Here is a 25864-nt window from a genome sequence, read left to right on the forward strand (position 1 = left end):
AGTAATATAGTCATCATGAATTAACTGTCCCAAATAACTTAGAGGTCTATTCTTCTGTATCTTATCTGGGGCTATTACTAATCCAAATTTGGTTAAATGTTCAATTGTATAGGATAATATTTCTTTATTAATTAATGGTGATTGATGAGCAATCAAAATGTCATCCATATAATGAGCAAGGTAAACCTCAGGATATTTTTCCCTAATTAATATTAAAGCTTGATCCACAAATCTCTGACATAATGTCGGACTATTTTTCATTCCTTGAGGCAACACTTTCCATTGATACCTTCTATATGGCCTTCTCAAATTCACGGCCAGCACACTAAAAGCAAATCATTTACAATCCTCAGGATGTAATCTTATAGTAAAAAAGCAATCTTGCAAATTAATTACTATCACATCCCATCCTGCTGGGACTGCCACTGGAGAGGGCAGTCCTGGCTGCAAAGCTCCCATGTCTTCCATGGTGGCATTTACTGCTCGAAGATCTTGCAGCAATCTCCATTTTCCTGATTTTTTTCTTTATTACGAATATGGGAGTGTTCCAAGGACTATTACTTTCTTCAAGATGTCCCTTTTCTAATTGCTCTTGCACAAGTTGTTCTATAGCCTGTATTTTTTCTTCTGTCAGGGGCCACTGATTGAGCCATACAGGCTGCTCTGATTTCCAACTTAATTTATCTGCGTACAACAAGCCCTCATCGGCCCCTATGAAAAAATGCTGTTCACTCAGATTATCTGAGGTGACTAATTTTACATCCATGTCACTCATCATATCTCTCCCCCACAAAAAAAAAGGGGGGAGAGAAGGAACAACGTAAGGCTGAATCATTCCTGTCTTTCCTTCCAATTCCCATTTCAGGAACTGTGAACTTTGAGCCACATTAAAGGCCATCCCTAAACCTAACAAAGAGGAAGAAGTCCTCTTACATGGCCAAGATGAAGGCCAATCCTTTTCTGCTATGCAAGTCTTGTCTGCCCCTGTATCTAAGAGTCCTTAAAACAACTTTCCATTTACCCTAACTGCTTTAAAAGATCTTTCCATACCAATATTTTGGACCCATGCCACAACATCTGTAGAACTAAACTTCCCTTGTCCACGTTCATGCTTTAAGATTGGATTAGGTAAGTTAAGATAAGGCAGAAGCAGAAGCTGAGCTATTCTCTGTCCNNTATGAATTTGTATAGTTTCTTTTAATGGTCTAATCATGACTTTTATTTCTCCCTGCTTGTGGACGTTGTACATCGTGGTGCGCACTAGGCTCCGCACCACGATGTACAACGTCCACAAGCAGGCACCACGATGTACAACGTCCACAAGCAGCACATTTGTAGCCATAAGAATATATATATATTGTTGGGAGGTTATTATTCCAATGTATTTAAATAATAAATGTATAATTAATCAAAAGCAAAGCAGGGGATCTTCTGAAAGGCAANCATGGCCAGTGCTGTAGTTCAAAGNATGAACTCCTAGTGAACCTCTCACGCCTGGATGCTCGCACCTCTAGCTATCAAGAACATCTCGTAAGTAAAGGAACAGATCAGAGAAGAGTCACACAGGCAAAGTTTGCCATGAGAATATTCAGCTCAGATCTCTCGGGCCAAGGAGTCTCACAGCAAGTTCCATCTTAGACAGCCTCGTCATATACAAGACTTTTCCCAGTGTATATCACAGAGCTTCCGCCGGGATTACAGCTTGGCTATGCGAAATCACGGTGTCTAAGTGCATCTCGTGTGATAGCCTTGGTCATGGTGTCTCTTCATAGCAATAGAACGGTGGCTTAGATAAATACCATCCAGATTAATATAGAAACATATTAATCACTCCATCCCATAGCCTTAAGCGCATGTAGAGACGGAAACAGCATGGCTTGATGATAGACTGCCATTTACTCTAAACCACAAGGGCAGGAGGCAGATGACTATTGGCCACCGTACTGACAACAGACTGTGGCTTCTTGATTTTTTTTTTTCCTGAATGAATCTCACATGTCTGTCGGCGTGTGCTGCGTGTTTTCCGCCACTTGGTGAATAGCCTCTACTGATCGTAAGAAGTTGCAGCTCCTGAACACGTAAACAGTACGGGCATAAGCGCACAGGCAGTTTAACCTAAATGAAAACTGCCCATAGAGGATGTCCAGTTAAATTTCAGTTTCAGACCAATGTCGGTCTACTTTACTGTAAGTATATCTTCAGGTCTCATAAATTTACACAAAAGAAAGTGCTCAGGAACTATCTGAAATTCAGCTGGGTGTTTATATTTTTATTCACTAGATCCCATACTCCAATGGCTTTAGTGAGTATAATCCTCACAGTTCTACCTAATGTGAATTAGTTCTTTTCTTCCTGTGTTTACTCAATCAAGTTCAATTACTTTTAATATGGAGTTGCGTGGTCATTTCTTCTCGGCTACCAATAACCTGACTATACCCGCTGAAAGAGTGAGCCTTACACCAAACACTTTGTATTGAGCCCCTTCAATACTTCTTTGGAGTGCAAGATTTACTGTTCTGCCATTCTCTTTATCGACTTTGTTTAAACACACACACGGCACATTCTTTCCAGGGTGTGGAGAAGGTGGGTGAGAAAGCAAAACAACGCCTGGTACGAAGTGTGTGGCTACCGCATGTCACATGCTGCACCTGCTGGGGTGGGTGGGGTGGCTGCTTACAGAGGGGAGTACGTGAAGTGTCCCGGTACAGCAGTCTTCTCAAGGACACAGCTCGGCTCAGTGATCAGAGGACGTGGAGTATGGGAATCAAGACCAGAAGCCCTGGGTACCACTGGGGCTTTGCCCGAGTACCCTGTAAGCAGCTCCAAGTACCAACACAGACACGCGAAGAACAGCAGCAGGCTCCAGGCTCTGTGGCTATGATGTTCTAGCCCAATTTACAGATCGGGGAGCCAGGGTGCTTTAAAACATCACCACTCACACAACTGTCCCCTCAGCAAATAGGCCTGCCAGCCTATAGTCCCCTACTCAGCAGACTGGTGGTCGGGATCATTTAAACCCAAAGTGTTTGACACTAGCCTAGGCAGCAAGAGGAGAGCCTGGAGAGAGAGAGAGAGAGAGAGAGAGAGAGAGAGAGAGAGAGAGAGAGAGACCTCCTGATGAAGGCTGGGCCCCACCTTCCTTGTGTGCAGAGGGCTGATGGCCACTCTCCAGCTACCCCAATAGATGCTGCTCAGCTTTGCTTGCATGGCCTGCCGAGTTGCCCTCCGGGAAATGTTCCTTGCATTCTCCACCCCGCGCAGCTCATCCCATTCTTCACCCTGAGCTCCTTCCCTTGGATCTCCATCCCCAGCTCCACACTGCCCTTCAGCATCAGGGAAGAGCTAGCTCATACCGCGGGCCATTGCCCATCACACACAGTCCTCATCCCGACCCCAAGCCTGGTGGCTCTGACCTCTGACTTCCTGCTCTTCTGGGTCAAGAACCAGACTCTGATCCTGCTCAGGTCACTCCACATACCTCTAAAGCTTCCCAGAAAGCACGGACTTCACAGCCCAGGGCACTCCCAACACTCTCGGGGCCTTCCTTCCTTACCTCCCAGTCCCTGCCATACACCACCCTGGAAATGACATAGCCTGGACTCACACAGACCGAGATCCTCCACTGCCCGTCACAAGCTCCCAGATGGTCTTTCTCATACAGCAGCCCCAGAAGCACAGGCCCTGACCACACGGTATGCAGAGACACCGTTTGGTGCCTCAGTTCTGGATAGAGCAGGGGTGGCTGCTACTCCAGAAACTCGACTTGATAACGGGCCACCTCAAACTGGGACCTTCTTTGTGAGCCCTGTCACAGCCACCCTTCCGTAAAGGCTCTATCCGGGAGCCATCAAAGAAAGCAGGAAGAATCACTGTAAAATCCACCTCTTAATTTCTTAATTTCTTCCTTGAACAGACAACCCCCTTTAGTTGCTGCAAGTCTGGAGGTTCTGAGTTTTGAGACTTTGTGTTTGTTTGTTTGTTTGTTTGTTTGTTTGAGAAGGGGATGAATGTAGCCCAGACTAGACTTGAACTTCCCATGCAGTTGAGGAAGGTCATGTCTCTAATCCTCCTGCCTCCATCCTCCCGGTAAGGTCTGAAATTACGGGCATGCAATGTGCCACAAGGTCCTTCAGACAGGGTCAAGTTACAAAGCCCAGACTGGCCTTGAGCACGGGTCCTCCTGCATCAGCTGTCTGTGTGTTTGTGTGTTCGTTTGTTTGTTTGTTTGTTGTGTTTGCTTGTTTTGGTGGTCTCTGAGCCTCTTAAGTGCTGGATATGGGCATGCGCCATCGTGCCTCATCAGACTAAAATGCTGTTCTGTTTCGTGTAGTAGAGAAATCTTCAAAGGAAAGCTAACGGCTGGTGCTTTGGTTTAGCAGTCCTACAGTGCTCGTTTTTAGAGTGCAGACCCTGAGTTCTCTCTAGAAAAGGAACCCAAATCAGAAGAGTCTGCCATTTGAGTGTCGCCGGCCACGGGAGAGGCAGCATCTGGAAATTCCATTTTCTCTACCCTGCTAACGCGTGAGCAGAGGCCACCAAGCTTTGCTTTGGCGTTCAACACGGGAGGCAGAGCCCAGCTATCCACCTACCCAAGTCCTGTCATGAGACGTCAAGAGATGACCCCAACGTATTTCAAACCTATAACAGTGACATACCAGAATTCATGGACACCTCAAATCCCATGTCTTCTACGGCCATGCGGAGTTCATCTGAGCTGACTATGGAGGGGTCGTAAAGAACTGCTCCGGTACCTTCCGCCAAAGAGATGGATATTTGCTGCACACCTTTCCTCTGGGACAGCATGTCTTCGATGGGCTGAACCGAGGAGCCACAGGTAATGCCGCTGATGGTGAGCACTGCAGTCCTGCCTGGGCCCTGCTCCTGGTGTCTCTGGGAGGAGCCGGGGGAGGGGACACTGGGAGAGCCACTTTGGGGTTCGTTCTCCTCTACTCCATCGGGAAGAGACACTTTAAAGTTCCCAGGTGGTAGCGCCTCGATGGCTGTCTGTAGGAGGAAGGGAGTGACACAAGAAGGATCATACTGTATTTGGGCGGTTTTGTTCTCCAAGGACACGTGAATATTTTGAACCCCCGGGAGTTGGCCTATATTTCCTTCAATATTCAAGACACATGATTTACAGTGCATCCCGTCTATTCTTAGTGGGAGGGTGGCCAGGTGGCTCCCCTGGTGCCCCAGGGTCTCCAAATGATTGGAAGTCTGGACAGGAGAGACCGTCGCTCTCTTTAGGTTAGTGCTTTCTAACTTGTTGATATCAATTGGTCCCAGCCTTAAGGGAGCTGTTCTGTTCTTGATGGCAGCTTCAAACCCCATGTCACAGATGTGGTCCCTGAGGTCTTCGGGTTGAATGAGGTAAGGCTGATACGTAATGACTGCCTCTTGGTTGCTTAGGGAGACTTTGATTCTTACAACCCCTTGCAGTTTCCGGATCTTGCCTTCGATGGAGCTGACACAGGACTGACAGGTCATACCCTCTACCCGGAGCTTGACCACCGCCTCCTGGGCTGGGGAGGACCTGGAAGGCCAGGAGGCAGCCTTTCCTTCGGTGGCGCTGGCCTCAAAGCCCATATCCTCAATCTGAAGGCAGATCTGCTGCAGGTTCGTGACGGACGGCACGTATTTGACAGTGGCGCTGCCCTGTTCCAGAGACACCTTAATGTTCACGATGCCTTTCAGACTGGAGATCCTGTCCTCAATGGACTTGACGCAAGAATGACAAGTCATGCCCAGGATGTTAACCACGTCGGTGGCGGCTGGGGACGAGCAGGTGGTATCCAGGCCCCCTTCGTAGCCAACATTGTCGAAGGCGAAGCTCTGCTTCATTGACTGCTCCCAGGGCCGCACAGGCAAAGCAAGTTTAGACAAGATCTGAAAGAAAAGGAAATAACAATTTTATTCTTTGGTAGGAATTTTACGCTTGCACTGCCAATCCCATGAGCACGTTCAGACTGAGGGAAAGTCACGAGCACTTCCCCTGGGCTCCTAAAGATGGACTGTGAGAACCCTATAACTCTGCAGAAGGTCTGCCCCTGGACTTAGAAATCTTACTTAACTTGAGCTGAGCTGGATCCACTCCTGAAACCCCACTTAAACATCAACAGCTAACTGCCCAAAGACTGAATCCCAAGTCCAACACAGCTGATCAGACACCTGACAAGTTGTGGGAACAGAAAACAAAGCTTGAAACAGCCGCTCAACCAAAGAGACAATGTTTTCATACCACAAAGGCAGGTACTGGACAAGTTGTGGGAACAGAAAACAAAGCTTGAAATAGCCGCTCAACCAAAGAGACAATGTTTTCATACCACAAAGGCAGGTACTGCACATCTCGCACCAGGGGTCAGCAGGGCGAGACTACCAAAGCTTCCTCTACAGGCACTATCTCCAACCCCTACATTGGGTCTGGGTCCCACATCCAGTGCCCCAGCACTGGTTGGCACTGTCGTGCAGTCACCATGGCCAGGTTCTGGTCAGGGCACATACCCTGTGCAGCAGCCCAGACCCTTCTCCTACCGTATGATTTCATCCTTCCTGAGCCATCGCCAACTTGCAGGCCCAGTCTGACATCACACATCTTGCACTGGAATCCACCCTGGTGAGTTTACCAGCTCCTCCCTTCCACATACCTTCCTCAATCCCAGGATGTAGCTCAGGTCCAAATCTAGTGCTCCCCCTAGTCTGGTCAGACCAGCCCACCCTCTCTCTAATCTCTGGGCTTAGACAAGAACATACATCTAGTGTACCAGCCCAGGCCGTGTCCGCCTGACTTCATCCCACCCACGCCATATTTAGACTTCAAGCTGAACCTGGCCCAGAAATCCTGTGCTCTGTTCCAGCATGCTATGTTCACATCAAACACAGAATTAACAAAAGATGTCCACATGCCCAAGTCTCATGACGAAAATACAAATACAAAAAATACACTATTCCAGCCACACCCAAATCTACCAGTCCTACAGAAAGTTTTCCAGGGAGAATGACCTAGATGGAGTCTAAGACACAAAACTTAAAAGAACAATCATAAACTTCATCAAAAAAAAAAAAATGTAAAGCCCGCCCCCAGTGACACACCTCTTCCAACAAGGCCACACCCCCTAATCCTTCCCAAACAATTCCACCAACTCCAGGCCAAATATGCAAATATATGAACCTATGGGGGCCATATTCATTCAAATCACCACAAAGACGGAATTTTAAAACACAATATTCCAACCAGAAAACTCGGGGGTGGGGAGGAGCCCTACAAGCAGAATTGGTCAAGATGAAGATAGAATATCAGGATTTGAAGATAAAAGTAGAGCATCCAGACCGGCTACAGAATCAAAGATGATGAACTTAAAGCATGGGAAAAAAACATAGAAGACACTATGAAAAAAGCCAAACTGCCACACTCTTACAAGAAGCCTAGAAGGCCAACTAGTCACTGTCATTCACTGGAGGAGACACCAGCTAAATCCCCGATGTCTCTACCACTAACAGTTTTCCTGACACATATGCTCCATCAGCCCCCACACACTCACCCTTCCACAAACTAACAATGCTCCCCTGCTACTGCCGCAGAGCAAAGCAAAATTACTTCTCAAGGTAGTTACCGGGATGGGTCATGGTAGTGTCAAAATCAACTGTTAATCTTACCCGAGGCTCTCAAACAAAAAAACCCTTTCAGTTCTGTATAATCTCTTCTACCCAGAACCTCTGGCCCTCACTCAGATCCTGTGAACATGGGATTACCTGTCCCCACAGGACAGACAACTGTTATAATAGGTCTCCTCTGTTTGCAAAGCCTGCCAAACCACTAACCCCAACTCTTTTCCCAACCCGTCAGGCAGGCTGGTCTCTCCAGCTTCTGGCTGGCAGACAGATTTAACTCAAATGCCTCCATCTAGAAGGTACATTTTATCTTCTTGCCCTACCTATACATTTACAGGATGAGCTGAAGCTCTCCCTACCATCCACAAGACAGGCCACTACGGTGACAAGAGCCTTCACCACAGATGTAACATTTCACAGATTTTGGCCTTCCCTGTTCTCCACAATAGACAAATTTAATCTCCAAATGCCGAGCCGCATTCTTTAACAACAAAGAAAACCTACACATTTCATACCATTCCCAACCCTCTGGCAAAGTGAAACACATGGAGTGTAGTTAAAAGAATCCCTAACTAAACTAGCCGTAAACTTGCATTTAGACTGTTACAAATTCCTCCCACCGTTTCCTATAAAGACCTGTTCCTCCGCATATGAGTCCACAAACCCAAACGCCTTTGAGCTTTGAGAGGGTAGGTCCCTGGTAACCCCAGGATTTTCAGCTCCCACCTTGCAAGACTTACCTCCCCTGCTCCACCTTCCTCTCCTTCAACACCTCAGACAAATCCTTTGGACAAACATGGGCCAAAGACTCTTACTTCACACCCCCTACTTAACCTTAACCCTGATCTTGAGGTTGGACAATGGGTATACTTCAGTGTTCCACACATGACGTATACTCTATGACAAAAAGTGGAATGGGCAACTCAAAGTCATACACTACATCCAAAGCAACAAAACTCCAAAGGCTCCCTGCTTGGAAATCAGAACTCCATTTGCCCAGGAAATATGCTAAAATTCTTAAGGCAGGGCTGTCCACTGTTCAAATCCTTTTCAGTGTTGTCCATTAAGCCCTAGCAGAGGCAATAAGATATGAGAAGAAAATAAAAGAGATACCAATAGGAAAAGAATAAGTCAAACTATCCTATGTGCAGATGATACAACATACACAAGAAATCTCAGAAATCCCACAAAAAAACCTCTAGAAAAGATAAAAAACTTTCAGCAAAATGGCAAGATACAAAAATCAACTTGGGAAAATCAGTAGCCTTTCTGTCCACTAACAACTGACACACTGAGAAAGAGATCTCAGACACAATTCCATTTGCAGTAACCTCAACGATAATAAACTCTCTTGAAATAAACTTAACAAATGAAAATAATATTCAGTAAAAACTTTAAATCTTAGGAGACGGAAGATAGAAGAAAATACTAGAAAGTGGAAAGACACTGTATGCTTGTGGATTAGAATAACATTATGAAATGCTGCAAGCCCCATAAAAAATTCCCATTGTGTTCAATACAGAAGTAGAAAACACTATCCTAAAATTTACAAGGGACCAAAAAGACTCCCATGGCCAAAACAATTCTGAATAAAAGAGCAATGTCAGAGGGATTACAATTCCAGATTATAAATTATTATAGGGCCATGGTTAATAAAAACAATATGGTACTAGCACAAAACTAAACACGCACGCCACTGAAACAAGATTGAGGTCCCAAAGATGAGTACACAGAACTTCAGCCACTTACTATGTGACAAAGATACCCAAAGCGTAAACTGGAGGAAAGAAAGCCTCTTCGTCAAATGGTGACAGCGAAACTGCATCTCCAGCTGCATCTCCTTATGAGGAAGAGTGATTCTAGACGTGTGTTTATTGTCTTGAATAAGAACTAACTCCAGATGGATCAGAGCCCTCGATGTAAAACCTGAATCTGCCAGAAGAAAACTCACTCTCCATCCTACAGATGTGGTGAGGGACTTTCCGATAGGACTCCAGTTGCCCAGGAAATAAAACGATCTTGCTTTAAAAAACGACCTGCACAGCTAAGGAAACAATCAGTGCGGTGAAGGGAAGCCCACAAAGTGACAGAGACTGCCAGTTATACATCTGACAAAGGATTAATATCCTGACTACATACATAAAGAACTCAAAAAAAAAAAAAGTGGAATTGGAAATTCAGCCACTTTCAAAGTCAGTGTGGAAAACTCCCAAGAGCTAAAACTACATCTACCCTGTGACCTAGGTAAAAGAAAAATGAGATCATGAGATTTGCGTGTATATGGATGGAACTAGAAAAGACATACTGAGTGAGGGCCCAGACAGACAGACATCACATGTTCTCTCCCGTCAGGGTCTCCTAGCTCCAGATCTCCAGATGTGAGCATATATTCTGTAATTATGGAATCCAGGGAAGTAAGAAGGGACTAGGGTGGGGGAGAGGCCTGGGGAAGAATAGCAAGATACAAATAATATAAAGCGAGAAAGGGGAAAATAAGTGGGGCTTTGATGTGGCAAAGGGTAGGGGGTCAACACAGGAGAGGAAGGGGGAGGGTCAAATCACACAAAGAACATTGGGATCATTATTATGTATCTTAAGCTATGTATAATACATGTATATGTATATATTTATAGTTTAAATTAAAATTAAGACACCTTGACCTTGCTCCCCCCAAGAGTCATAAATTATTCAACAAAAACCCCAGTACCAGGCATTTGGAACTCCCTTTTGAATTGTTGGTCAGAAGAGTCCAAGAGACTCCAAAAACTCTACAGGCTTCTGCTTCTGCCCTTGGTTGCCTGCTAGAGGGGGAAGCAAGGTCTCTCCTGCTAAAGACACCATGTACTTCAGACACAGGACTTGGTGCATCAGAACTGGATCTGACCTGAACACCTCCTCCCTGAGGACTAGCTTCAAGGTACCAGAAAGTTCTATGCATCTGCTAAAAGAGGAGAGCAACCAATAGCCTACCTAGCTCTGGTTCCTACAGCAACGACCAGCATGCCAAGGTATCCCTTAGAGTACTCCACCAGCAAGGGGCATGCTAACACGAAAGGGGATCTCCCGGGGCCCACCCTAATGAAAAGGAAGGAAGGAAGGAAGGGAGGGAGGGAGGGAGGGAGGGAGGGAGGGAGGAAGGAAGGAAGGAAGGAAGGAAGGAAGGAAGGAAGGAAGGAAGGAAGGACAAGCAGCTAAGAGAAAGCCTTCCCTAGGGATAAGGCCCCTAACTGCGTATCCAATCGGTCAGCCTTGAAATCGTATACACACAAATACAATTCTAATACTAAATGAATTGAGCAGGTTATATTTATACATTTATGTATATGTATGTAATAATAACAAAGAGGCCACAAATTGAGAGAGAGAGAGAGAGAGAGAGAGAGAGAGAGAGAGAGAGAGAACGAGAGCACAATTGGAGTGTAAGAGCAGCTGGAGGAGAGAATGGGAAGGGGGAAATGATATAATTATACTTTAATTTCAAAAAGTATTTTTAAAAACCCACTAAAGATTTTCTCTTTTTTTCACTAATTTATTCACTTTATACCCCCACATCACACAGCTCCTCCACCCATTCATTCCCCCTCCCTTTCTCCTTGAGAAGGGGGAGGCTCCCCTGGGTATCCCCCTACCCTGGCACACAGAGTCACTGCAGGATTAGGTGCATCCTCTCCCGCTGAGGACAGACAAGGCAGCCCACCACTCAGTATTATCTACATCACCCCATCCTGAATGGAGAAAATGGAGAGCCTGGCCACCAGCATCAGAACATCTCAAGGTGTAAAAGCATGAATACAAAATAAGAAAACTAGAGACAACAGTTGTGAAATTACTGGGCTCGAGTTGGCAAGATAGCTCAGCAGATGAAGGTAAAGGGGAGCCCTGTCCCCAAGACCCAGTTGGCGGAAGAAGAGAAGCAACTCCTATAAGGACATTCTGATACACACACACACACACACACACACACACACACACACTGATCAGGGTCGTGAAGGCTCCCTTCTGCTCTGACATTGTCATCTTGAACATGTCCGTTTTCACCCTAATGGTATCCAATGGATGTGGAGAGTGTGGATGCTTGCTGAAGGGGAGGAGAGCAAGGTGCGGTTTCCTGTCTCCCTGTGGTACATGAGAGCCCCACCCCACCTGCCCTCACTGTTACTGAACCCCGAAGAACTCAACAGCCCTTCCATCTTAAACTTCGGAGGGTCTGCTGAGTTGCAAATCCCGGACGGAACAGGCAACATCTCAACTCCGTACGTCTTAAAAGTCTCACTTTTCAGGAATAGTTATCAGTACACTCCGTCACCTTTGGGTACGTGGCTGCAAAGACTCACGCCTAGGGCCCAGAGGCAGAATGTACAAGTGGAGCGCATGCCTGTGAGCAAAGCTGTGGAGGTGTGCTGACGTGAGAAGGGTAAAATAAAAAATAACAAGTCAATCAATATGTAAATAAATAAGTAGCCCTGCTTCACACAGTACACACCAGAACCTGGTTCACTGATCCATAATGTTCCCTCGAAGAAGACAAATGCCAACAATTCAACAGGAAAAAAAGGTAGTTTGTCCCCCAAAAAGGAAACATAAATTATCAAAAAAGGAAATGTTAGGCCAATAGCAGTGGTGTGAACCTGTCATGGCACTGACTGGGAAACTCAAGTGGGAAGGTCACAAGTTCAATTCCAGCCTGGACAACACAACGTGACCTGATCTCAAAGGAAAAGCATGAGGGGCTAGAGAGATGGCTCGACAGTTGAGAGCACTGGCTACTCTTTCAGGAGACCAGGGTTCAATTCTCAGCATCCACAAGGCTGGCTGCTCACAACCATCCCAACTCCAGTTCCTGAGGACCCAGTGCCCTCTCCTGACGTATGTAGGTACTGCGTGCCATGTACATGGTTGCACAAGACATACAGGCAGTCAAAACGCCCATGCACAGAAAGTATAAATGAAAGAAAAGAATAGGTCTCTCTCTGATAGGTCCCTCCTTCAAGGGAATGGAAGCTCTCTGGAGGACAACCCAGTGGCACCTATTAAAATGACAAATTCACAAAGGTCTGACTCAGCAACTCAGCTCCTGAGAATTCATCCAAGAAATGCAGTGTGAAATGAAGTTTCTAGAGTAATGATGACACTGATTTTACAAAAGCAGAAACAATTAGAGTCTGGTAGGCTAGTTATTACATAGCCACAAAGTGGAATACTACAACGCTCTGAGCATGAATTAGGCAGCACTGCACATACTGAAGTAGACGGAAATATGTTGTTCGGTGCAAAGAACAAGGTACAGGATACGTAGTGTTTCATGTTTAGGTGCTCTATTGCTACACAATATAACGGCTGGTAATGACAGCTCAGTCTCTCACCTTGGAGGAGGTCAACGGTAACAACCCATCCCCGCCCCACATACTATCATGTGCGGTGGCCTGAACCTCACTGGAGCTGGAGAATGACAGCTCATTCTTTACATGTCTGCTAAACTGGGCCTCACTGCCAGCTGGAAGGTCAGCTGGAGTTGGCAGACTGGTCCAGTTTGCCACATAGCTTTTCACCATGGCTAGATAGTGGATTCCAGTGTCATGGTGGCAAGCATTCCCTGAGAACAAGTCTCAACTCGTAAGCACTATCAAATCCCTGGAGGTCAGTGTCAGTCCCAATGCCCAACAGTTGGGATGGAAGGGAATTAACACAGGGCTTGAATAAAACCATGTGAGGCGGGCGGGTTATCCTTAGGGAAATGCCTAAGGAACCAACATGGTGTGAGGGACCAAAAGGAAGTCATTGTCACTGCACGATTAAATGCAACACATATGAGTTACCATTCTGAATACTAAGTGATTTAAAAGTTAAAAACGGTATGAAGGCAACAGAGGCCTGGGACGGCGGCTTGACCGGGGGTCGGCAATGATTAACACTGATTCAAAGAGAAAGACATAAAGGGTAGAAGAAAAACTAAGAATCGACTGAAGAACATTCGCTTGCATCTAGCATCACAGAAAACAAAACTGCCTCCTTGTGGCAAGACACAGCCCTTCAACCATCTCATGTGCTGGAAGAAAATTCTGTATATATATTTTTTTTTCTCTGCTACCCACCCTCCGTGAGCTGGTCCTAGCTCTGCCTCTGATATCCCAAAGTCAGGCCACAGCACCAGAGCTATCAATCTCTGCCCAGCTGATTCTACGTGTTACGTGTTCCTGGCAGAATGATCTGTGGAAGTGTTAGAGGCAATTGATTAGTAACAGGCAACACGCAGTGCTCAGCCTGTTCTAGACAGTCAGGCTTTCTGCAACAGGCACTTACAAGACAAAGCTTTTCGAAGGACAGTTACGAAACGACCATCAAGAGTCTCCTTCACCTCTCTGTTGCCGTACTGAGTGAACCTTGGCCGTCCTGTGTGAACACTCTACCACAGAGCCACACCTGTCAGCAGTCACATGGGGTGTTTGGATCGCTTTAGGTGTGGACAAGTGGTGTGTGCCTGCGTGTTCTCAGCTCCATTCTTTAGCACTGTGTTTGCAGAGCGAGTAAAAGGAAACTCTCCTGCTGGTGTTTATATTTAAAATCAACACAGCTTACACCGCAAGCTCTGAAAAACAATCCTCCAGTTAGCAGGCCGGGGTTGAAAGTATGCCCAGGGGGAAAGGCCTGTAGGCGCCTCTGCTTCATCCCATTCCGCCTTGGGGGACCAGCCTTCACAGCATTTGGGGACTTTTTCCTGCAGGTCCTCCATCCGTTTGAAGAAGAACACCTGCTTCTGACAGAAGAAGCTCTTGTTGTCTGTTTTCTGTTGTTTGAAGCAGGTGTCCTTGCTGTAGCCCAGAGCAACGGCCACTCTGGGAAAGCGACAGATGTGCTGCTTGGCCCAGCCTCACCTCGGAATCCTCTGGACATCAGATTCAAGAGGCAGGAAGATGAGGATGATGGCCACACTCAAAGCATCTCACACAGGGCCAGGGGTACGGCTCGGCTTTGGGGGGAGGAGGGCAGGGAGAAGGAAGCAGCAGATCTCATCCAAATATCCCAGGCATCCAGACAGACAGGTGTTACTCTCTTAATAGTCCCAATGTGGGAAAACTGATGTCTCTATGTTGAACCACCGCAAGCATACGCCTATGCATTAGCACATACATATCTTTAAGTGTTCTAAAATAATGTTTTTAATTATATATTTTGAAACTTAAAATTTTTAATTTAAAAAATAAATGTTATGTTTCTGTGCGTATGTGACTTGTGTGTGTTTGTGACGTGTGTGTGTGTGTGTGTGTGTGTGTGGTGTTTTGTGTGTACATGTATGTACAGCATGCTTCCCTATGCACGTGCATGAAGAGGTCACTGAACTTCAGGGGTCTCTCTCTACTGCTCTTCTCCTTATTTGAGACAGTCTCTCACTGAACCTGGAGCCTGCCTTTCAGCTAGCTGTCCGGAGAGCCCCCGGGAAGTGTCTTTCTTCGCCCCGACAGTGGGTATCGATGTCCAGTCTTACAAGAGTGCTGAGGATACGAGCTTAGGCCCTTACACCTACACAGCACGTTCCTTACACATTAAGCCATCTCCCCAGCCCAAGTGAGTAAAATTAATTAATAAATAAATAGAGTTAGCAAACTTTCTCTTGTCTCTCTGTTTCGGTGTCTCTCTCAGTGTGTGCTTGTATGTGCATGCATTATTTTCAACATCAGCCAGCTATATTTACAAAATAAAAATTTGAAGACAGTGGTACCCTCTCCAGTTGCCACTCACGCTGTCTCAGGATACCCATTAGCAACACTCAGTGGGCTCAAGGCGGGGGGTGGGGGGTGGGGGGAGTCGGGGGCAGAGACCAGGCTCCACGCTGCCATCCAGAACAGCCTGGGGAAAATCCCCTAACTCTAAGGTGCACAGGCAGACCCAGATCCCTGGCTCGGATGCAGAAGGGAGGTCCCACACAAAGCACTCATAAGGTAGAGTCAGAGAGTATCACAAAGACAAAGGCGCTCGTGGCAAGCTGCCCTAGATTCCACACATCCCTGCCCAGGAAGAAACTGGGAAAGAGTCTCTTGGAATTGTCCACAAATTCATCAAAAATAAATAAATAAATAAATAAATAGCAATTGAAAATAACGGGAGGAATCCTAGAGATTCAACCCAGGGCCCCGTCGTCTAAATGAACTGCTAAGCCTTCTCTCTCTGGCCAATAAAGAAGCATCTCAGAGCGCTGTGAGACGAGAGCAGAATAAAGAATCTTTAAATAAAACTGTTTCCGTCGTCAATACCAAAGTGCAGTGGACCTTCTACACACGCCAATCTCTCTCCTCCACCCCTCACCCCCTCCCTAGAAAAGCTGGAGCTACCTCTAAGTGCAAACTTAACCCCAGTCCCCAGAGTCTCTCAGTTTGTGTTCTACTGCACTGACCTGGGACCTCCTTTCCAGGGTTCTAGCTAAAACACCCGGTGACAGCTCTTCCTCTGGCTGGGGAGGACCTTTCTCCTCCGAAGACGACGAACAAGCCAAGCTCCCAAGCCCAGAGCTTCTCCTGAAGGTGCACCTCTTCTGCACAGACAGCAGTGTCACCTGTGGGTTACTCAGACTGGCCAGGAAAGAGGGCTCCGGATTCTGGTGCATCTTGCCTTGAGCTTTCTCCATAGTTGGGTCCACCGTCACTCCTTCCCTTCCCACAGTCCACAGCTCCGCCACACTTCTGGTGTGGAGGGAAATGCTTTCAAAAGGTCTTGCTCATTAGCAGGGACAGGCACCCTTCCCCAGCCTGGAGTGGGAAACTGCAGGCAGGGAGCCGCAGTCTTCAGTCTGCGGCCAGCTCAGGAACTTGCACACACTGCATACCGCCGCTGCCTCTGTGGACCTATTTGCTTTGTTTATCTCCACCCAATCCAACTGGCAGCCTCTCGCTCCCTCGCTCGGCACAGGTGTGGGCTGCTGTGGGCCTCAGCACAAAACCCATACACACGATACAGCAAGCAGTGCATCCTGGGGCCCGGCGCCTAATCGTCTCCCAAAGCCAGGCGCAGCTTCCTTTTGGCCACCTGTACTCCTAGAAACCTGGCTAAGGACAAAAGCGCTGGGCTAGCCAATTCCTTGTAGTGCCAAGCTGCGAGGGTTTTCCTGGAATAACTTCAGTGGCCTCTTCCAGGCCTCCAGCCCTGGCAGAGGGCAGCCTGTTGGGTGAAAGAAGCGTCCCCCGGGCAGGGTTTGCATTCCCATGCAAACCATGTCTTCTGCAGCTTTGTTCTCCATTGACTTCAGTGAGAACTGACTGCACAAACTCATGGCAACGGGGCTCAATCGTCCTTTATACTGGCACAACTGGTGGGAACTAATCCATAATTCAGGCTTCTCAGGCTACCTGCTGTTCCACCTGAGGATTAACAGACAGACAGAGACACGCACAGTGTGGAAATCCAGGCAGTTGCCCTCTGTAAGATGACAGGGCAGTCTCCTTTCCCATCCCCCCACCTGACCCATAGGGCATGACTTCAAGTCCCATGGGAGGGACCACTCAGACAGACAGTGATTCTGGCAACACCCTTGGTCTTGGTCGGTGTGTGGAGGGTACATGGTGCAGACTAAGCAGAGCCAGTATGTAAAGCAGCTACTCTGCTCTTGTCTGCATCAATCCTTGCAGCTGAATGCATCACTTTCAGGTCGCTAGAACATGTATTTAGAACCCATGTCCATTGTGTCTGCGAATGTATACTTGGGTTCTACCTGACTTGACTGCAGCCATCTTGAGTCATAACCAACATGATTCTTCCCTGGTTGGTTTTCCAAGGCTAGTTTTCTTCCTGTCACAAATGGTAAAAACCATTACAATGGTGTGGAGCTCTATGACCAGACGCTGACCAGGGAATGTGCCTGACATCTTTGATACTAGCTTGAGATCAATCAGATACATGGATGAAGTCACTTCTGATTTGACTGTACTGTGTGTTTATGGGGAGGCAGGGGTAAGGTCAACACTATCTACACACGTATTCAGCCCTTACTGTCAGGGAAATTGCAACTAGCAAGAACAGAGCATGCACTTGGCAAGACAGAAGAAATTCTTTAACTATGACAGGCTGAGACCCAAGAGCACACTTTGTAAAGGTTTGCACAATTTCTTGCAACTTTTATAGGTCTGGTAACAGGGGTGGTCTTTGAGTCCCATGTCCACCAAAAGGAATTTCCACCAGGCATGTTTACTGGAATGGACATTTTTGTATATATATGTTATGTGGGCAGCAATACAAGTATATAAATTTTTGTTAGAGTTTTCGAACTTCAATGTGGCCAAATTGGGACGAAAGACCAAGTGGCCCAATACATCTTGCCAACGTTGCCACATTAAATAAATCTCTTTTTTTTCTGATTTCCACTTTTAATTTGGCTCTTATGATTATATCTAAGTATACTGTAGCTGTCTTCAGACAGCTAACAGAAGAGGGCATCAGATCTCATTACGGATGGTTGTGAGCCACCATGTGGTTGCTGGGATTTGAACTCAGGACCTTTGGAAGAGTAGTCAGTGCTCTTAACCATTGAGCCATCTCTCGAGCCCCTAATTTGGCTCTTTTAATTGACCTATTGAGAGTAGATGGTTAGACCGGCCTTGGGGCATATGTTATAACCCCCTGAGTTCGACAGCATTAGCAGTAACGAAGACATACAAACTTTGGCAGGTAAAAGGATATCGTTCTCAGCAAACAGGATCTGCAGTTTGACCTTTGCCAAGATAGCTGTGGTAACTACTCCTCCAGGTGGTATTTACTTTTCCCAGAAAAAGGGGTAGGGTCTTTAACAAGCCAGCAGAAATCATCACGCTTTAGTAAAACTTTAACTCATTTACTTCTACGTAACTCTCTGCTTACTAGTCCAAGATTTCTATTAAGCTCTTATAACATAGAGCAATAACTTGGTTTTCTTAGGTGTATCTATAAGATGTGTGTGTGTGTGTGTGTGTGTGTGTGTGTGTGTGTGTTCTCCTTATCTCCTATTCATGGTCATTGTTGGAGCCAAATACCCTTTGTCCACCAACTCTCAAGCTGATTATCCCCTCTTCCTGCCACCGCCCAGTAGGTCCTCAGCTCAGAGTGATGTCTAAGCCCTGAAACACAAGGATCTCCCATCTATACTCATGAGCAAATATCAGATGTTACATACGCCTGTTTAAATATATCTAAACAAATTAGTTGACCTGTATGTATAGAGCGGGGTGTGCTTTTTTTTTTTAAACCTAGAATTCTTTAGGGTTTTTCAGTTCTGTTTTTCTTTTTGGACAGAATCTTACTATAGTCCCAGATGCCCTTAAACTTATCTTATAGACCAGCCTGGCCTCAAACTTGTGGTAATCCTCCTGCCTCTGCTTTCTGAATACCAGGATTATAAACATGTGCCCCACATGCCTGAAGCTCTACCAAGAATTTCATGGTGATTTCTGTCCCCTTTATATAAATCCAAGGACAAACTCTATTATTCTCTATTCATTCATTCTAGAACAACAGGTCTTCAAAGTGTCTTCTTGCACCTATGTGTTCTGACTCTCACATGTGTAAACTTTGCTGTTTCCTAAAACAAGATTCATACATGTCTATGAATTCATATATATATATATATATATATATATATATATATATATATATATATGCCACACACACTACTTGCTGTCCCAAACAACTATTTTGTAAGCTGAGAAGCCTGGGCCCCAAAGGCAGATGGGCAGCTCCTGTTTCCATGAGCCCCTAGGACAAAAGGGCCCTGTTTGGGGGAGGGACACCTGGCAAAGAAAACATTTCAGCACTCAAAAAGATTACCAGCTCAACCCAGAGGAGCTTTCACTAGGAAGGGCCTCCAAGAAAGACCCTGGGGCGGGGCGGGCCAACCCTCTAAAGCACAAGAGGAGGCTCAGATTCTGTGACAGGACAGGACCAGAGAATCTGACACTAAGCTGTGTGCTGGACACAGAGGCCTGGAAGTTTCCCACACTGAGGGTATGGTTAGCACAAACACGGCATTCACCGCAGCTACGGGTCCTACGCTCATCCATCATCCACGCCAGAACACAGGTCACTAAGACTATAAGCCGGATGTTAAATGTACGCACAGCACAAGATCCCAAAAATCTTTCTCCAGGGCCTAGCCCTGCGGCTCTGCCTGATGCTTTCCTCCATGCACTCTCCCAGCCTTGCTAGATCTAGCCCAGCTTCTACATCCAGTGTCCTGGCCCAGTTTGGCCATTTCTGCCTGAATCACACGCAATTTCTGGTCATGCCCTGCCCCGCCCTGCCTAGCCCCCAACTCATAAGCTCATCCCATACCACACAAAACGTTTGCACGTAGCAGTATTTGACCCCACACTCCAGGCTGGAACTGGAATACACATTGTATACTGAAACCCAGCCTCGCCTGTCCGCTTGACTTCACTCCATCTAAGCCATTTCCAACCTCTGGGCTCACACATGCTCTCTTCTGCCCCAGACACAGAACAAAAGAAGTGCACATGCAAAAATGGCAAACAATATGAAAGACCAAGGCCGTCTCTCCCAGCCACAATCCACCAGTCCTGTAGAAGTGTTGCCCGTAAGAATTAAATTTATGAGTCCCAAGGCACAGTGTTTAAAGGAGCAATCATAAACTTCATCAAAGAATTCAAGGAGTTTAAAGCAGACGCAAAGAAACAGCTCAGTGGAACTAAGGAGAAAGAGCTTAAGGAGAACAAATGCCTGAGTGATGCCCAGGAAACCATGAACAGCCAGGTGCGGTGTTGTACCTCCAAGTGGTTGGAGGCAGAGGCCGGCAGATCTGAGTTCAAGGCCAGCCGGGTCTACATAGTGCGTTCTATGACAGCCTGGGCTGTACAATACTGAGATCTTGTCTCAAAAAAACAAAAACAAAAAAAGCAAAGAAGAGGAGGAGGGAAAGGAGGAGGAAAGAAGAGAAGAAGAAAGAGAGGAGGGAGGAAGCCCAAACAATCCAAGGCTTGAGAATAAAATTCAATAAAGACATGGAAACACTTGGGGCTGGAAAGCTCTCTCAGAGGATAAGGGCATGGGCTGCTCTTCCAAAGGTCCTGAGTTCAATTCCCAGCAACGACATGGTGGCTCACAACCATCTGTAATGAGATCAGGTACCCTCTTCTGATGTGCAGTCATACAACCAACCTAGAGAGACAAAATGAAATAATAATAAAAGTCTTCTAGAAAAAAAAAAAAGCAAAGTCCAGAACAGATAAGCTAACATCATAACTCTATTAGACTTTCACACATTTTTTACTGCCAGTCCTTCTTAAACTATTCACATACACAGACATAAACACACACACACACACACACACAAAGAAGGAGCACTCCCAGACACCTTCTATGAAGCTAGTATCATTCTTCTAATAGCAAAACCTGGTATAGGCACACACAGAAAGAAAAAAATGTTGATGAACATAAAGCCAAAAATACTCAATAAAATACTTACAAACAAAATACAGGCAAACATCAAAAGAATTATTCACATACCATGATCAAGTCAGATTTATCCCTGAAACACAAGGATGGTTCAACACTACACTAGCCAATAAATGTAATAAACCACATTAGTGAACTTGAATATAAAAATCACATGATCATCTCACACAATCCAGACAAGGTCTTTGGCCAAATCCAACATGCCTTTATGATAAAAGTCCAAAAGGATGTAGGGCCAGAAGGAGCATACCATAACATAACAGCAACCATGTAAAAGAAACCCACAGCTGACATCATCCCAAACAGAGAAAGCATGAAGCAATTCCCTGAAGTCAAGAGACAAGGTCGTCCGCCATCCCCAGTCCTCTTCAATATGGCGCCCAATGCACTAGCTGGAGCAATGAAGCAAGAGAAGGAAATTAAAGGAATCCAAATAAGAAGCCAAACTCTCCCTATTAGCAGATGACATGACAGAATACAGTAGAGACCCCAAATTTTCTGCCAGAAACCTTCTAGAAACGATCAACAAATTCAACAATGTGGCAAAATATAGAATCAACTTGCCCAAATGAAAAGCTTTTCTATACACCATCAACAGACAAACAGAGAAAGAGATCATGGACACACCCCCATTTACACTAGCCTCAAAGAAAATAAAATCATGAGGGATACACCCAGCCAGAGAAGCAGAAGACCTGTACAGTGAGAACTTTAAACCCTCCAGGAGCTAGATAAAGACACCATGAAACGGAACGACATCCCATGTTCATGGATAGAATTAATATTGTAAAAAAAAAAAAAATGATCTTTTACCTAAAGCTATTTACAGAGTCAATGCAATTACAATCAAAAATCCCCCATTTCAATCTTCACGAAAACAGAAAAGGCTATTCTAAAAGTCACATGAAACCACACAGGACACCCCATATAGCCAAAGCCATCCTCAGCAAAAAAAGTGCAAAGCTGGAGGGACTTCCATTTCCTATCTTATGATCCGTTACAGAGCCTACGTAATAAAGCAATATGGCTCTGGTACAATAATAGACGTGTAGGCGGATGAAACAAAATCAAAGACTCAAAGACGAGTCCACATACCTTTCCTACAATTCCTGTAATATTATATCATATTTATAATATAAATAATTATAACTGCAAAAAAATTAAATTTTAAAAGACTCTATAAGAGCACAAGAAACATTTGCCCTTAGAACAAAAGACAGCAGCATTCAGGTATGAGAATATTCATTTAATCTTCAGGCACATGGGTGGAGCATGGACGGCTCCTGGCCAACGTTCCCCATGGAAGTCCTGCTTTCCAAGTTAGCTCAGTAGGACTTTTACACTGTAAATAGGAAATGGAAATCAGCCAAGCAGCCATCAGCAAGCTCGCTGGAGAGTTCTTAAAGGTCTATTTCTGTAAACAGCCTGCAGGGGTAAAATAACGGTAGTTAAATGATGGGAAGACTAGATGGGGCCCAAATGAGAAACACCTAGACTATCAAAGTAAAAGGCCATGCTTCGGTCTCCGGTCACTGCAGAAACAGCCCCTCCCTGGCTACTCTCCACTCCAGCTCCGCTGTAAACACCAAAGGATGCTCAGGACTCTGCAGGAAGCTAGTAAGATAACCCTTCCCCGCCACTGCCTAAGCTCTCAGGCTTCGAGATCTCTGGTGCCACCTAGAGGCCAAACTACCTCCCAGTCCCTCACTCTTCCCACCACAGGACACCATGTTGAATCTAAATACTAAAATATGAAAACAAACACACACGCGCCCACGCACACACACACAGCATTCTTGAAGTCCACCACTACCAAATGCTTTTGTGGCTGCCGTGATCAGCTGCCAGGTGACCCATTCTCCTAGGATTTCCTTTCTATTCCAGTCTGAGTCCTTTATTAGAGTCTTGTATGTCCCAAAGCACAAAGTACTGGAATGCCACTCTATCCCCCTCCCACCCCCCAGCCCTCTCCCCTCCCCAGCTTATCCTATAGGTCTCTTCTTCAAATGTATATATACTCTCTGGAAATCTCACCCAATCCCATGGAAATCCCACCTTCCTTAGTCTGATCAGACTGTATAACAAAACACCTCAGACTGGGTCTCCTATGAATGGCAATGGACTTAGAGGTCAGGCGGCTAAGATCAAGGTGAGCAGCTCTGGGGTCTGTTATGCACTGCATCCTCACAGGGCAGAAGAGCTGAGGGACTTACTCCTTCGAGCCTTTCTAAATGAACAATTTATTTTTTGAGATTAGATACAGTTACATCATTATTTCTGTTTTAGAGTTTCCATTGCTGTGAAGAGACACCATGACCAAGGCAACTCCTATAAAGAACAACATTTAATTGGGGCTGGCTTTTAGGTTCAGTCCACTATCATCAAAGCAGAAGTATGGCAGCATCCAGGCAAACATGGTACTGGAGAAGTTGAGAGTTCTACATCTTCATCAGAAGGCAGCTAGGAGAAGACAGACTTCTAGGCAGTTGTAGTTTCAAAGCCTATCTCCTGTGACACATCTCCTCCAATAAGGCCACACCTCCTAATAGTGCCACTCCCTGGGCAAAGCATATTCAAACTACCACATTTCACTCTCTGGCCCCCATAGTCCTGTTCAAACACTTAAGTCTATGGAAGCCGTACCTAGCCATAGCATAATGAAAAATGCATTTAGTCCAACCTCCAAAGTCTCTATACTCTATCGCAGTCTCAATAATGTTTAAAAGTCTCTTCTGAGATTCATCCACTCGCTTAACTGTAGTCCTATAAAGTCAAGAGCAAAAAGCAAATTACATACTTCCAACATCACAGCACATACCTTACCATTCCTAAATGACACAGTGAGGAGATCTTGGACAAAAGCAAGACCAAAAACCAGCTTGTCAAACTCCAAACTCTGCATCTCCATGCTCGATGTCAAAGCACTCTTCAGAGCTCCAACTCCTCTCATCCTTGTTGGCAGGTCTGGCATTCAGTAGCAACATACTTCCTTCTCTTGGGCTGGTTCCACTCCCTGTTAGCAGCTTTCCTCGGCAGGTAATCCATAGCTGTGACATCTCTAACATGTTGGTGTATCTAAGGCAATATCTGGGATCTACACATGATCTTCTGGGCTCCTTCAGAGGGCTTGGGTCAATTCTCCAGCTCTTTCCTCTGTAGCACTCTAGGCTCTGGTTGACTCTACTCCACTGCTGCTGCTGTTCTTGGTGGTTATTTCATTGTACTGGCATCTCCAATATGCCTTGGTCTTCTGATGCAACTAGGCTTCACTAAAAGCCTCTCACGAGCCCGGTGTGGTAGCACACGCCTCTAATCCCAGCACTTGGGAGGCAGAGGCAGGCAAATTTCTGAGTTTGAGACCAGCCTGGTCTACAGAGTGAGTTCCAGGACAACCAGGGCTGTACCGAGAAACTGTCTCAAAAACAAAAAAACAAAAACAAACAAACAAACAAAAAAGCCTCTCACAGTGCCAAGCCTCAACTTCTTTGCATGACCCCTTCAGTTGCGGGCCATTACATTAACTGCAACTGAGGCTGCACCTTCACCAATACCCTTCTCTGACTTCTCACAGTACCAAGCCTCAGTTGTTCTCCATGACCCCTTCATGCCTTCAAAGCTGGTACCACCTGGTGATTTTCACACATTACCAAGTCCAGCTGCAGCATGAAGTACAACCTTGGCTACCTCTGGAACACAACCTCTGTGCTCTCAGAAAACACTTCCCAAAAGACTTCACTTCAATGATGCTGGTCTCTTCTTAATCACTGCAGATTCTAACCACCACACACCTCCCCACTTCCCTTTGCAAGCCTCTTTTGTAAGGACACCAGTCCCACTAGGTCTACCCTTGTGAGCTAATTGTTTCCAAAGACCTTACTCCAACCCAGGAACCTGGAGAAATTACACGTTCATTCCCTGGCACCGCTTACAGCCAACAACTCCCAGACTCCACACTCAGGAACCCAATGCTTTGTCACCATCTCCCTTGGATGTCTAACATGCACAACAAACTTAGCAATCCTACAACTGCACTTCTAATTTTCTCCCGTTCCCTGTTCCTTCCATAGCCTTCACTGGTACATGAAATCCCTCCCAGCAATAGCCCAGGATGCACTACTGATAAGAAGTACTCCTTTCAAATCCAGCAGTATATGTCCAGAAAATGCTGTAAGTTCTACCTTCAAAAGACATCGAGTAGCAACCATCTGGGCACTTTAAATATATATATATATATATATATATATTTTCACATGGGCGCTTTGCTTACATGTATGTCTGTGTGCCATTTGCACACTTGATCTCATCAGTAGCCAGAATAGGGAGCCAAATCTCCAGGACCTGGAGTTATGAATGATTGTGGGTGCTGAGCGGATAATCAAACCCAGTTAGTTCATTTGGCCAGTACTCTGAGTAACTGAGCATCACTCCAGCCCAGAGTCAGTGCATCTCAGCAGTATTCTTTTTTAAATCCTCGAAAGTGGGCTTGGAAGGATGTGCCTGTAATCCCAGCACTCAGGAGACTGCAGAAAGAAGACTGTTACAAGTTCGATGCCAGCTTGAGTTACTCAGCACGTGCTAGGCCGGCAACGGCAACTAACAGGTCCCTTCTATAGTGACTGAAAAGAGAGGAATTCCTAAGCGACCTCTGGCTTCTCAACACAAAAGTCAGAAGCCCTTTAATAAGAAATTGTTACTCCCCTGAGATGGTCCCAGGGTGTACTCTACACTCAAGAGTAGAACTTAAAATACAGTGACAATTTGGGGGTTTGGGGATCTTTAAAAAAGCACAAAAAGCTGGGCCTGGTGGCGCAGGCCTTTAATCCCAGCA

The 25864-nt window shown here is 45.8% G+C and overlaps 1 protein-coding gene across 1 annotated transcript in view; it reads right to left on the reverse strand.

The window, feature by feature from the left end:
• Atp7b (ATPase copper transporting beta) overlaps positions 1-25864 on the reverse strand; it is a 75136-nt gene that overhangs the window by 37643 nt on the left and 11629 nt on the right. Inside the window, exon 2 of the mRNA XM_021219276.2 lies at positions 4656-5886. Within this exon, the coding sequence (XP_021074935.1) occupies positions 4656-5886 (1231 nt within the window). The remainder of the gene's footprint in view (positions 1-4655; positions 5887-25864) is intronic.

The sequence above is a fragment of the Mus pahari genome, chromosome 19 (assembly GCF_900095145.1).
Source record: "Mus pahari chromosome 19, PAHARI_EIJ_v1.1, whole genome shotgun sequence".
Classification (NCBI taxonomy): domain Eukaryota; kingdom Metazoa; phylum Chordata; class Mammalia; order Rodentia; family Muridae; genus Mus; species Mus pahari.